At 45.5% G+C, this 13,494-nt stretch overlaps 1 protein-coding gene across 1 annotated transcript in view; it reads right to left on the bottom strand.

The window, feature by feature from the left end:
- SMN2 (survival of motor neuron 2, centromeric) overlaps positions 1-13,494 on the bottom strand; it is a 393,528-nt gene that overhangs the window by 123,010 nt on the left and 257,024 nt on the right. Inside the window, exon 7 of the mRNA XM_086960809.1 lies at positions 11,365-11,475. Coding sequence (XP_086816935.1) covers positions 11,365-11,475 — 111 coding nt within the window. The remainder of the gene's footprint in view (positions 1-11,364; positions 11,476-13,494) is intronic.

Raw genomic sequence — 13,494 nt, 5'->3', positions numbered from 1 at the left:
TTAAAGGTCAGTATTAAATGCATGTTGCACTGGCTGTAATAGCTCCTGTAGCAATGGTAATTTAGTTTAAGCAATAGCCCAAAGTGGAGTTAAATTAACAAGGCGATTTTACAACTTAAATGTTGTATGCCTATGTGTTTGTGCTGCACTCTACAGTTCCTGTGTTTGCGGCACTCCTATCTCTTTTTCCGGCCGCGGTCCTCAGGGATGACCACTTTCAAATGTCACCAGCCGCCACTGCCAGGCCCCCAAGTTCTTTGACGGCTTCCCATCAGATGATGGTCGGGGAAAGTCCGGAGGCCAGAGTCTCCCTAAATCTAGGAGGGAATTTTCCAAACAGCAGAATCTCCGATTTCTCCTAGTTACATTTTAGTTGTGCTCCCGAGAGCCACCTAAAAATAGAGGAGACACAGTGAACAAGTACAGCAACCGAATTGTCATCCCTGTCCCATGTGAAGAGCAACTGCGTATCTTCGGCGTAAGCCATCACATTGGCCCCCAAACTCTCAGCCAGGTAAACCAGGGGGGTCACATACATATTAAAAAGAAGGGGACTGAGAGAGGACCCCTGAGGGACTCGAGTTGTCACAGCCTGATGGAGAGAGGCAACCAGATCTGATGGGCCCGACCCTCGAAAAAGGACCTGAGCCAATCCCAAGCTGTCCCCGACCCACCTATCCTGGCAAAGCGTGAGAGAAGAAGAGAGTGGGGGACCGTATTTAACGCCGCCGAGAGGTCAAGCAAAATCAATGCAGCCCAACCCGCCGGCGTCCAAGTACTCCCGAATGGCATCCACAACCTCCACCAGCACAGATTCCATGCTATGAACTGCACAGAAACCTGACTGAGCGGGATGAAGCAGACCCTCTCTTTCGCCAAACTCCGTAAGTTGCTGGGTGACAACCTTCTCACACACCTTGGCCAGCACCGGTAAGAGAGATAGGCCTGTAGTTACTCTGACTACGGGTGTCTAATTGTGGCTTTTTTATGAGTGGTAAGATCTTGGCCTGTTTCCAAGACGCAGGAACGCTAGCTGTAAGGAGGGACAGATTGATGATATTTACCTCACCATTTATAGTGTCGGCAGCTGCTGCTAGCAACCTGGCTGGTCAGGGATCAGAGGGAGAGCCCGATCTTAGACTCTTGAGGATTTTAAGGGAATCCGTCAAATTCACTGGAATAAAGGCGTTTAAGCAGTGTATGGTGTCTGCTGGAGAAGTTGAGGGCAACTCATCAGTCTCATTAGCACCAGGTAAAAAAGCTGACTGAATCAGGCGGATTTTAACTAAAAAAAAAGTAGACAGAATCTCGCACCAGGCGACTGAAGATGGAGATGCACTCGCCTGGGCTAGAGGCGATGTAAAGCTCTGTACTATCGAAAAAAATATTTAGCATTGTTTTCAGCAGAGTCGATACGTGCGGTGAAGAATTCCCTCTTAGCCTGAGCTATGGCCTCATAATACATTTTTTGCTTGGCTCTGAGCTTCAGCTTGGCAACCGGACAATAGTTACTGCGGCGCAATGCTCGCTCCAAAATCTTGCATTCGTGTTTCAATTCTCTAAGTACTAGGTTATACCAGGGTTTGGAGGGAGAACTCCTGGCAGGCCTAATTGAACTCAGTGGAGCAAGAGAATTGACAGCCTTTGAGACCATCTGGAGATAACATCTAGTTGGCTCTCCAAGTCACCCGAGAGAGTGGGTCTAGATGATACCAGGGTATGCATAAAAGCACTGGGGGCAATTCCCCAAAAGCTGGTTTGCGAAAGGGGCACACTGGGGGCTTAGCATTATGCACCTCCCAATAAAAATATATCAGGAAATGATCTGACCAGGAGATCGAGATGGGGAAGTAGGTGCAGATTGGTCCAAAATGTGACCTGCCAGGTGGGTAGGGAGCCCCAACGGCTCAGAGGAGGAAATGCTGATATGACCAGGCATGGCGATACCTGAAATCAGCCTAAACCCACAGTTCAAACATACCCTGTTACTGCTAGTTGCGTTTACAGGGACAGCTATAAATATCAATATCGAGCAAGGCAAGGCCCGTGTAACACAGCCTGTTCTGGCAGCCATCATTGCGACCTGCAGCGTGGCTGGCGCTGGCCGCTACCGGGACGCGCGCAGATAAGCTTGCCTTCGTCGCGCACGCACAGCGTGCATTTTTTTAACAGCTCAGCAGCCCTGAGAGCTAGCGCGCGCCCTTCCCCAAGATGGCGGCCCCAGATGGCAAGCTGGAGAACACAGAAATCTCTGCCATCCGCTCCCAAGAAATTCCCACAAAGGTTAGGGGGGAGAGTTCTAGCTCCACCGAGCAGAACAGCCCAACAGGTAACTTTTAAAATTACAACAGTGTGTCAGAGCAAAACTAATAGTTTCTTACCTGTCAGTGTAGTTTTGCAGCCTGATGATCTTTCTGGATTCACTATGCTGTGCATTATTCCGCGGTCTTGTGGTTGGGTCCGGATTCGTAGTCTTTTCTTTCTTTTTTTTCGTAGCCCAGGTGGGCGTCGACGTCCCACCTTTGGTGCCTTTGCGGTGACGGCGGCACGCTTCCTGCAGAAGCTCCCACTCCTGGGCGCCATCTTTGGATTCTTTTTTCTCGTGTTCGTTTTGTTACCGAGGTGATGGCAATGTTCAACTAAAATGTTTTCACCGCTTTAACCTTTAAGGCTTCTTTTCCAAGTATTGTCTTTGTTTCAACCACCTTATCTCTCCAGCCTCATCTTTCTGGTGGAGGTGGGTGGGTTCGCTAGTGAATCCAAAAAGATCATCAAGCTGCAAAACTACACCGACAGATAAGAAACTATTTGTTTTGCAGCGTGAATCTTTCTGGATTCACTATGCTGTGCATACACTTTGTAGCGGTTTCTCATGTTTGTGGCGGCTGGGTGGAAGATGAGCGTTGGTTATTGAATATGTGTTGAAGCACCCTTTGTCCAACTTGTGTTTCCTTGTTCATCTGTATATCCACACAGTAGTGCTTTGTGAACGTTTGCACTGAACGTGTCCATAGGGTATTCCCCAGGAAGCCCTCCCTGGGCTGCCTGGATGCGAAGTTTTGGCATTTTGCATTCTGGCGTGTAGCAAATAAGTCTACAGACTGTGTCCCCCACCTGTCGAAGAGCCTTCTCGTGCATAGAGTTCTCACTCGTGGGATGCCGATGTCTGTCTGCTGAGCCAGTCTACTTCTACATTGTCCTTTCCTGGTAGATGTATGGCTAGCAGGTCTATCTTGAGTGGGATGGCCCATCTCCATATCTCCTGCGCTTGTTTCTAAAGCGGGCTGATTGTGTGCCCCCCTGCTTGTTGATGTAAAACATTGCTGTTGTGTTGTCTGTCTGGATCAACTCTCTCTGGTAGTACTGTTTTGTTTGGAAGGCCTTTATGGCTAGGAAAACGGTCTTCAACTCCAGGTAATTGATGTGTCTGACCGCATCTGCTGGTGTTCACAGGCCTCTTACTTTGAGTTTCTCCATGTGAGCGCCCCATCCTCTCTGGGACGCATCTGTGGTAATGGTCACTGTTGGCGTTGGTTGCGTCAGAGGCTTCCCCCTTGTTATGTTCCCCATGTTCCACCATGCCATCTCTTTCTGCACTGCGTGCGTTACAACCACTGGATCCTCCCAACGACCTGTAGCTTGTGGCCATTGCTCCTGTAGCCATTCCTGTAAAGGTCTCATGTGGAGCCGAACTTTGGCACTAGGTGTATGCATGATGCCATCATGCCCATGATTTTTCTCGCTGTCCTCATTGTCCGAGCTTGCCCCTTCTGGTAGAGCTGCGTCTCCCTCACAAGCGCTATCGTTCTCTGTTCGTTGGGGAACACCTTGCTCTGTAAGGTGTCGATCTGTGCTCCAAGGAAGATTTTTATTTGTTCTGGTTCCAGGGAGGATTTTCCCCAGTGGATGAAGAATCCTAGGTTCATCAGTGTGCTAGTCACTCTCTGTGCGTGCAGCTTGCACGTTTTGTATGAGCTTGCTTTGATCAGCCAATCGTCCAGGTAAGGGTAAACGTGTATCCCTTCCCTTCGTAGGTGTGCTGAGACTGTTGCGAGGCACTTTGTGAAAACTCTTGGTGCCGATTTGAGCCCGAACGCCAGGGTTGTGAACTGGTAGTGGTCTTCTCCGATGATGAATCTGAGGAGGTGTTTATGGCCCCTGTTCATTGGGATGTGCAGGTAGGCATCTTTTAGGTCTATGGTGACCATGAAGTCCCCGCCTTGCAATTGAAGAAGTACCTCTTGTAGGGAGGTCATCTTGAACCTTTACGTTCTTACGAACTTGTTTAAGAATCTTAGGTCCATGATGGGTCTCATAGTTTCGTCCACCTTTAGTACCAGGAAGTATGTGGAGTATACACCTTTGTTCCTTTCCCTGTAAGGTACTGGTTCTACGGCTTATTTTTGCAGGAAATCCTTTGCTTCCTCCCGAAGGAGCTCTATGTCTTGCCTTGCTAGTGGCCTTCTTTTTGGTTTCCTGTCCGTTGGCTTTCCTTCCAACTCTATGCAGTACCCGTACTTTATGATGTTGAGTACCCATTTGTCTGATGTTATACTCTTCCACTCCCTGAAGAAGTGTTTCAGTCTTCCTCCCACTGGTCTTACATGTACGGAGGTGTCTAGTTTGCGTAACTCCTGTCAGATGTGTTTCTGCTCCACCTTGGGAGTTTCTGCTCGGGTGGGCACATGGAGTTTTATTAAGTCACTTAGAGGCGGGCTGCTGTCCCTCTCTCTTATTATGTCCACGTCCATTCCCTCTCCCGCGACAGGACTGGCCTCTTGGTTGGTACTGCCAGGACTGTCTTTGCTGCCCCTGCTGTGTCTGGGTGTCTGCTTGGTGGGCTTGTTGGAACGCCTGGTGTGATGTTCCTGGCTGGTTTCCTCCCCTCCCGTTAGGTCTTAGTGATGGGGTGCCCCTTTTAGTACCTCTGAACTGCAATGCTCCCATGGATCTTGCAGTCTCGTTATCCTTCTTCAGTTGGCTGAGTTTCTCGTCAACTGGTGCCCCGAACAGCGTTTCTCCGTTGAACGGTGTGTTGAGGATGCTGTGCTGCACTTCCGGCTTGAAGCCCGAAATTCTGAGCCAGGCTGGTCTTCTTTCCGTGATGCCCATTATCATGAGCCTGCTGGAGGTGTCTGCTAAGTCCAGGGCAGTCTTGAGGTAAGATTTGGCTACATTCTTCCCCTCTTCGACAAGATTTTCAGCTCTTTGCTTGAATTCCTGTGGCATGTTCTTTACTAACTCGCCCAGCTCTTCCAGGATCTGGTATTGGTGCCTGTTGAGCAGAGCATTGGAATTCGCCATGCGCCAGTGCATTGCGGCATTCCGTTCAATTCTTCTCTCCACCAGATCCATCCTCTTGCTTTCTTTGTCTGGAGGTGGCCCAGAGGTGGTAGGCACGTTGGCCCTCTTTCTTGCCGTGGCTGCGATGGAGTCTGCTGAGACCGATCCCTGAATGTAGGGTGGGTCCTTGGAGGAATGTTTATACTTTTTCTCCAACCTAAGAGTGACGGCTTTGCATGTAGCTGGTTCTTTGAAAGCCTCTTTTCCCTGTGCCATGACACTGTCGAGCATGGGCAGGAACTGGCTCCTTGTTTGTGTAGGGAGCAGGGTCTCGAGAAGGAAGTCTGCTTTCTGCTTTTCTTCGTCGAGTTTTACTTTGAAAACTGCAGCTGCATTCCTGATGACTGTGTTGTAGACCCCGATGTCATCTGGCGGCGAGGGCTGCGAGGGATACGTGTCGACGGCTTCCTCTTGGCTCTCGATGTCGACGTCCTGCCAATCTATATCCTGAGTCTCTGAGGATGCAGACCCGAGGAGTGTCCTGCGGTCGTCGTCTCCATCCTCCTCGTAGTAGGAGGCCTCCTCCTCTTCTTGGTCGTCGAAGGTCTCGATGCCCACCGACTGTCCGTCCACGCCCACCGACTGTCCGTCGACGTCGTAGTCCTCCTCCTCCTCAGTTTCCTCAACCACCTGTAGCCTAGGTTTCGTCAGGATTGTGTATTCCTTCATCCTGCTGCAGGATGTTTTCCATCTCGGCCTCTAGGCGTCTTTTCTTTTTCTCCATTTCCGCCGCGTGATCTGCGTCGAATGGATCGGCCGCTCTTTTCGGCGCTGAGCCGACTTTCATCGTCGAAGGTTTCGGTGCCGAGCTGGCTCTCGGGTCCTTCGGTGGCGCTGAAGCGCCCTTCGGGTCCTTTTCCCTCGGCGTCAAACGCTCCTTCTCGGGTGCGATTTTCAACGTCTTTTGCTGTTCTCCAGCTCTCGGCGCCTGGGCGTCCTTCTTAGAGGATCGGCTGTGCCTTGGTGTAGACGCGGACGCCGAAGTCTTCGGCGTCGGCGCTTTTGAGGTTTTGCCCTCAATTTTTCGAGACTCTGGTTCTCTTGGGGCCGTAGAGTCTCCTACCTTCTTTGGAGTCTTCGTAATATCGGTCTCTACGACCGTGTAGCCGTCGTGTTCGGTGGTGGCATTGTCCTTCTCGTCTGATGATAGCCCCAGGTCTCTAAGGGACGGTGGCTGTTCCTTGCCCTGCATGGTTGCGTTGGCTATCCTCTGTCTCTTTCTCACTCGAAGAGTCTTTGGCGTGAAGGCGGAGCAGGCGTTGCAGTCCTCGCTCTCGTGGTCGACCGGTAGGCAAAGGTTGCAGACCGGGTGCTGGTGTGTAGCGGGAATTCCGTTCTCCTACAGAACTGTGCATAGAGACCTGGAACCTCGGTGAATTAGGATGGCCCAAAACTCACCTCAGTACCCAAAATCCCCTTACTGAGCTAGCTAGAGTGTCTCATTGGTCGTAACAAACTCCCAATGCTTAGACAAACCAGAACATGACCTTAGATTACCTCAGGAATCGTGGAACACATGAACACTCTTTCGCTATATAATCATTTCAAACCAGAACGTGGAGTAAATGAGGACACGTGCATATTTGAAATATTTACTTACTAATACAGGGTTCTCAAACGCAGTATCGTATATAATACAAGCAAACATATTATAAGCAACAAAGTTATCAGCATAGTTATTAGTCCATAAAAGGCGAATGGTAACAGCATACTAAGATGATGTAATGAATAGGAATTAACAATACCTAATTCTCACCCTCCCTATTTAGCATAGTATTTTATATCTATGAAGGTCTCATTTGGGTTTTAGAAGGGCGGGCCCATACCTCAAAATCTCAGTGGCAGAGGATCACATCATCCTCCGTCAGCTCTCTGCATGCGAAGCATCATCAAGAGTGTTACGTGTGTGTGCAGTACAACAATATAAAACCCGCCTAGAGACAGATTTTGGCAGCAGCATGTGTGTTATGTCTATGGAGGTGCGAAGATCAGACCTCACAACAACACTGTGTCAAGTTATTCTTGGAGCCTTCAGCACTCACTGTGCAGACAGTGTACCGAGCAAAACTGATATCAGAGTAATAACATATTATTTCTCAAGTAAATCACGAAGCTCTTCTGGGTTGAAAGCTAAAACAACAATTATGTGTCGTGCACAAAATGAAGCAAAAAGGAAAAATGGCGTTTAAACATTTAATAAGCTCATGCTAACTTAACACAGTATATAGAAAAGAATTAGCTATATGACAGTGCTTCTGCGCGTACTTGTGGTGGCAGTTACGGCAGAATTTGAAAGGAGTGTTGTCCATCTCATGCGTTCAGTGGGCCCCCTGAGCTTGCATTCTCCGATGGACGTCGAAGTTCTTGAAGTTCTTCTTTCCCTTCGTCGTCCTCTTCGATGATGTAGTCTCATGTAGTCTTCTCATTCTCTTCTCTGGCAAAAGTGCGTATTTTTCTTCTTCTTTCTCCAAAAATGTCTGGAGCCCTTTCGGGAACGATCCAGACCCAACCGCGAAAAAAGAATCTGAAGATGGAGCCCAGTAGTGGGAGCTTCCGCAGGAAGCGTGCCGACGTCACCGGAAATACACCAAAGGTGGGACGTCGACTCCCACTTGGTCTACGGAAAGAAAAAAAAAAAAAAGAAAGGACTACGAATCCGGACCCAACCACAAGACCGCGGAATAATGCATAGCATAGTGAATCCAGAAAGATTCACGCTGCAAAAGCTGCATTTCCATTCAATTCAGCGTTAAATTCAGCAACACGATAAAAAGAAATTTGCTAGCATGAGCACACAGACTCTCTCAAGAATGCAACGAGTGTCCTGCAAAACCCCTTAAGGCCTTATGCAGATCCCTGTGTCACACCTATTCCAAAAGATTACTCAGCAGAAGCACCTAATTACGGCCCCTAAATCCTGCATGTAGCTCCTGCACAAAAGAGTTACTAGGCAACAATTATGTGATTCTGCCAGGCTATCCTTTGGAGTATGAGTGAAGCAACTGTCTAGCCGGCCTATAAAAGGCCTTTTAGGAATAGTCTTCCCTTTTCCTAAATTCAGTTGCCTGGTAAAGCCCAGGCGTCCAGTGATGTAACAAAACAGATTTTTATGAGGAGGGAGAGGTGTGTGTGTGTGTGTGTATTCTATATGGGCATGAATAGCCCACGCTATGGGGACAGACTCGGTCCTCAAAGCGTGGGTCAACATTGTCAGAACCTGATAAACTCTACCTTTGTAATAACCTGTGCTTATAAGGGCCGGTCACAGTAGTGTGTTTAGGTACTTTCGAGCTAGTGTATCAAAAAACTAAAAGTGCCGTTAGATTTGCATCAGTTCCCTTTATAACCCTCCCTACTATCAAAGCGCGTGTGAATTTAGAATAGCAATTACACACTTCACTAAAGTCAATGGCCGGTCCTCCTAATAATAGGTATGTTATGGTGTGTGTGTGTGTGGTATGTTAAAGTTGGTTATCCACGATTGGTCATAAACATTTTCCATACACCAAGTCTCAACAAATACATATGGAATAGGGATTGGTGTGGTCCTCATGAAAGCTGGATGAAATATACTAACCAGTGGATGCAGAAATTAAATGGTTTAATCCAATAAATCCCTCTCAGTATTTAAATTTGCCAAAGGTAAACAAAGGATAGGTAATAGGGAATTACCTGTAGGCCATTTAAATTATTTTATATATCCCTCCAGGAACCTTAAAATAAACACTGAAGTGCTCCCTGTGAGTTGGAGCCCGCCCAGTAATGTGAGATGTATTAGGCGATGACTCAATGTGGAAACATGTCAAACAGTGCGGGTGAGAGTACATAAAAAAAATAGGGACCATTTATTATCTTCAAACGACCATTCAGGCAGCTGTCCGCATCACAGAATGATGAGAAAAGGATGTGGAATGTTCAAAGGCTAAGGCGCGTCCATACAATGCCAGGAGTCATGCAGTTATATACTGCAGATGTCAGATGAAAGGTAGTAGCACCAATAAGTCTGTTGGAGGCCTGATGCACACCTTTAGACTGATAAGGACAATCTCCATCATCTCATCAATGTGACATCTCATCAGTGCATGTTTACTGGTGTTTAAGCTTGCTTTCAGCTGTCCCATCAAAACATTATTGTATCTACTTGGATGAACTAATCAGAAGGCAGAGCAACATCCTGATTACATGTTACAGGATAGCATTATAGATCAATCAATTTTAAATTCAAGCAACTCCTCAGCAACACTTGACAGTGGAAAAAAAGCCTCCAGCTGGCATGTAGAGCCTCGAGATTGCACATGTCAGAAGTTGTTGATCATCATTGAGGCTGATCCAAGATAGCTGCTACATTATTCTTGCCTAGTTCGAAGATTGAACCAACTATTTCAAAAAAAGTTTCTGTATGAAATTAAATCATAGTTGAATTACATAATGCACAGACCCCAAGAAATGTTTTCTTAAAAAATTATTTCTTTATTCATGATCATCTCTGTTTTGTTTAAAAGGTCTTCTTTCATTTGGCCTAGCCTAAAATAAACATTGGCTAAAAGCAAAAATATTTCATCTTAAAAGCAAACATTTTTCATAGTTTCTGGCACTGAAGGCAACTATTTGGTGAGTGGACATGGTTCTTGTGAAAGAGAAGAGTGTCATTACTTACAGTTAGCCAGTGGAAGAAATACCTGAATGGCATAAAAAAAGACCATGGAATGAAGAAGGTTAGCTAAAACCCCTGATATGTAACTATACTTCATACATAATTTTTGTAAAATCAAAAGTCTACATAAAAGGCACTTTATTCACTAGATATCATGTGTTTCCAGCAGATTTAAATATAGGAAACCTAAGAATGTAATGACATAAGTTTTAAAAAGCGAAGCGCTTTAACAGAGTGGGTGTGATCTATCATCCAGTGAAATCTTTAGTTTCAGGAGTACACTGCAAAGGTAAACAGACCTGAAGGGCACCCTACTCTATATCAAAGTCTAACCATGACTGCTCCGTGTTTATATACTTTAATTGTAATCAAAAAGCGAATTCCTTGTTTTGATCAACATCCCAGCTACTGTCTATTGGCTGTCCCACTGAAGAAAAGGCTCAAGGTTTTAAAGCTAAATTATAAAACGGAGATATTGCTCATTGGCAGAAACTGTTCATTCTGGAACAAAATCCAATATCTTTTGTGTTAGAACCTACTCACCTGCAATTCAAAGGTAAAACTCTAAGAGCAGACGTAGATCTAGAGCTTTCTCCAAATCAAAATATTACTGATAGAGCTACTTCTTGTTTTGTTAAACTTCAAATTCTCTGAAAAGATACTTTTTCAGCTAACAATCAAAGAGCATTGGTCATGGCATTTTGAATTCAATCAAAAGTGGACTACAACAATGGCCTTTAATTGGGTCTTCCAGAGTAACCATTAGCTAAGCTTCAGCAAATTAACAACTTCTCAAGCATGTGGTCTCAGCCAAACAGTTCATCAAGTCTGTGAAACTTGTAGGTTGCTGCAATGTCTCCTTATTTGACTACGAATTTGTCTTAAAGATCTCTGTGTAAGAGAGCCTACTACAAACGTAAACCTTTTTCAAAAAGAACACTCCAAATACAGTCCTTGTGATTTCTTTGCTCAGACTTCCTCCGTTACGCCTCCTCTATTAGACATGCCTGGTGCAAAGACCAATGCTTGATCCAAACCAGCATTGAATTTCTCTTCCCCTTCATCTTCACACGAGTGACCATCTTGATTTAAAAAAATCCTTGCCCTTAAGGTTAAAAATGTAGCTTAATGACAGTCTAGTCCATCTCATCTTCCCAGTTTCTAGTTAGAGATTTCAAAACCATATTAGCACTTTAATCTATCACTTAACTTGGAGAATGAGCAAAAAAATGTGTGAAATAATTGCTCTGAAGGGCACTAGGAAAAACAAACCACCACCAACGGATCAATTCCCACATCAGAATGGAAAAGGGACTGCAACTTATGTATGTACAGAATATTACCAACAAGCAATATCCTTCACCTACCAGGTAATAGCCAGTGTGATAGCCACTCATGTACCACGCAATTAACATACTGCCCAAAGCATCATCATCTTCACTGGAATCTGGTCCTAGGGGAGGCGGAGGAGGAATCATCTACAAAAAGAGACATTGTTTATATGAAATGTCCATCTTACAGGGTGAAACCTATCTTATACATGAGATGAAAAGCTGGGATGAGAGATTGAGTTCTAAAGTATTTTGTCTAACAATTAAAAAAGCATATCAGCAGTCAGAGGACCAGTTTGATTGGCACTAGCTAGCTCAATCTAAAAAATGACAAACATGTTAAGGAAACAGTAAAGCAACAGAAAAAACAGCTTGTAAAGCTTTGGACAATTTCAAGGAGAATGGCGGGTTTTAAGCTAACAAAATGAAGTGAACACCTACCTCACTGAACAACATAATCTTCTATTTATTCTTAACACTTGTCACACACATGTAAAACACACCATTATATTCAGGGAGCAGTTCTGTATTCTGTAAAAACACATCTGTTGCATTGAGTTTTATGGAGATCCTGAAACTCAGTGTTGGTGCCAGAGTCCAGGGTCTGGATGAGGAGGGCAACAAACAGTATGCAGTTGGTGGGGAGCAGAGAGGATCGACAGATATTGTAGTACCCTAACAGTCAATTAGGAGGACAGGAAAAAAGGGCAGTACTAGCACAAAATGAGGCAAAGGATTTGGTTGGACCACAAGCCAGAAAGAAAACTGTTGCAGTAACACTCATTTAAGCCCACCAGGACGTCAGGATGGCATCAGGCAGTTAATCAGGAAGGGGAAGGATAAAAACGAAATTGTTACTCACCGGTAGGAGTAGTTCTGCGGCTTGGAGAATTTATTGGATTCACATGCAGGGCATTATTCTGCATCTTGTGGCTGGGCCCAGAATGCTCCTTCTATAACCTTTTTTCTTTGTTGCTGGGGGGACTATTACCATCTGGTGCCTTATCCACCCCTTCACTGGAGTCAGACGCAAGCCCTGCAAGTCCCTGTGCCTGGTTGGTCATCATCTTCAGATTCTTTTTTTCTACAGTGATTTGGTTTTTCATTTTACTTTAAAACTTGCTTCCTTTTTTGGGATTGTCTTGTAGCTTTTTCCTTGTCTGCTATCTTTCACCTTATTTCCAGGAGAGATGGGCGGGTCGAATGTCTTGAACGTGCAAACAAATGTTTTAGTATCTTCTATTCCACCTGTGATTCTCTATTCACCTGGATATTTACACAATAGTGTTTGGTGAACATACAGCTGGACTGAGGACTAGACCGCTGACATGCATAATTCACTTGATTGGACGTTTTCCAGGAAAAATAAGGTGACTCACTTCTTCCTTGTGGAATGTGATCTAGGCTGAGTTTCCAGCTGAATGCCAGACTTCTTGCAACACATTTGTATTGTCTACGATATCCATCACACTCCCTTGTTCTTGTCTGCGAAGGATACCAAGAACTGCCGTCCTTTACTTTTGTTTTCTCTAGGTAGTAGATTATTTCCTTGCTTAAATCCAGTGTGTGCCAGGCCCTCTCAGCTCAGGATAGTTTGCTTCACGTGAAACTGAGATATAACCTTAGATGGGAAATGCAGGTTCGTTTTCAGGACTACCCTGTCCTTGTGTATCTCCAAGTATTGTTCCGGGGAAGTAAGAGCTTGTAACTCACTTACCCTGCGTATTGGTGTAATTTAGGAAGTCTGCTTTAAGCAAGACAAATTTGAGTTTTGCTCTATGTAGCAGTTCAAAGGGGTCTGTCATCTGTTGTGTTAGCACCATGTTTAGGTTTCACATGGGTGCGCATCTTGGTGGGGCTATTCTCTTCGCCTCTTCCAGGAACGTTTTGACTTTGTGAAGAAACTACTCTGCCTAAGTGAGCCTTTGTGTAGACTGCTATCGCTGCCAAGTGAACTTTCAGAGGGGCGTAGGTCAGTTTGTTGTTCAATAAATGAGTTGGGTATCTAACAACCATAGTGTGCAGTTTTTGAATAGGTCATACCTTTTGCACCACCTCCATACCTTTCCCATTTGTCAGTGTAGCATTTTCTTGTAGTTGGCCTTTACACTTCACTTAGGACAACCACAGCTCTTTACAGAAGACCTAAGTGTCCGAATTCTATGT

This window comes from Lissotriton vulgaris, chromosome 3_1 (genome assembly GCF_964263255.1).
Source record: "Lissotriton vulgaris chromosome 3_1, aLisVul1.2, whole genome shotgun sequence".
Lineage (NCBI taxonomy): Eukaryota > Metazoa > Chordata > Amphibia > Caudata > Salamandridae > Lissotriton > Lissotriton vulgaris.
This window is presented reverse-complemented; position numbering and strand designations above follow the sequence as displayed.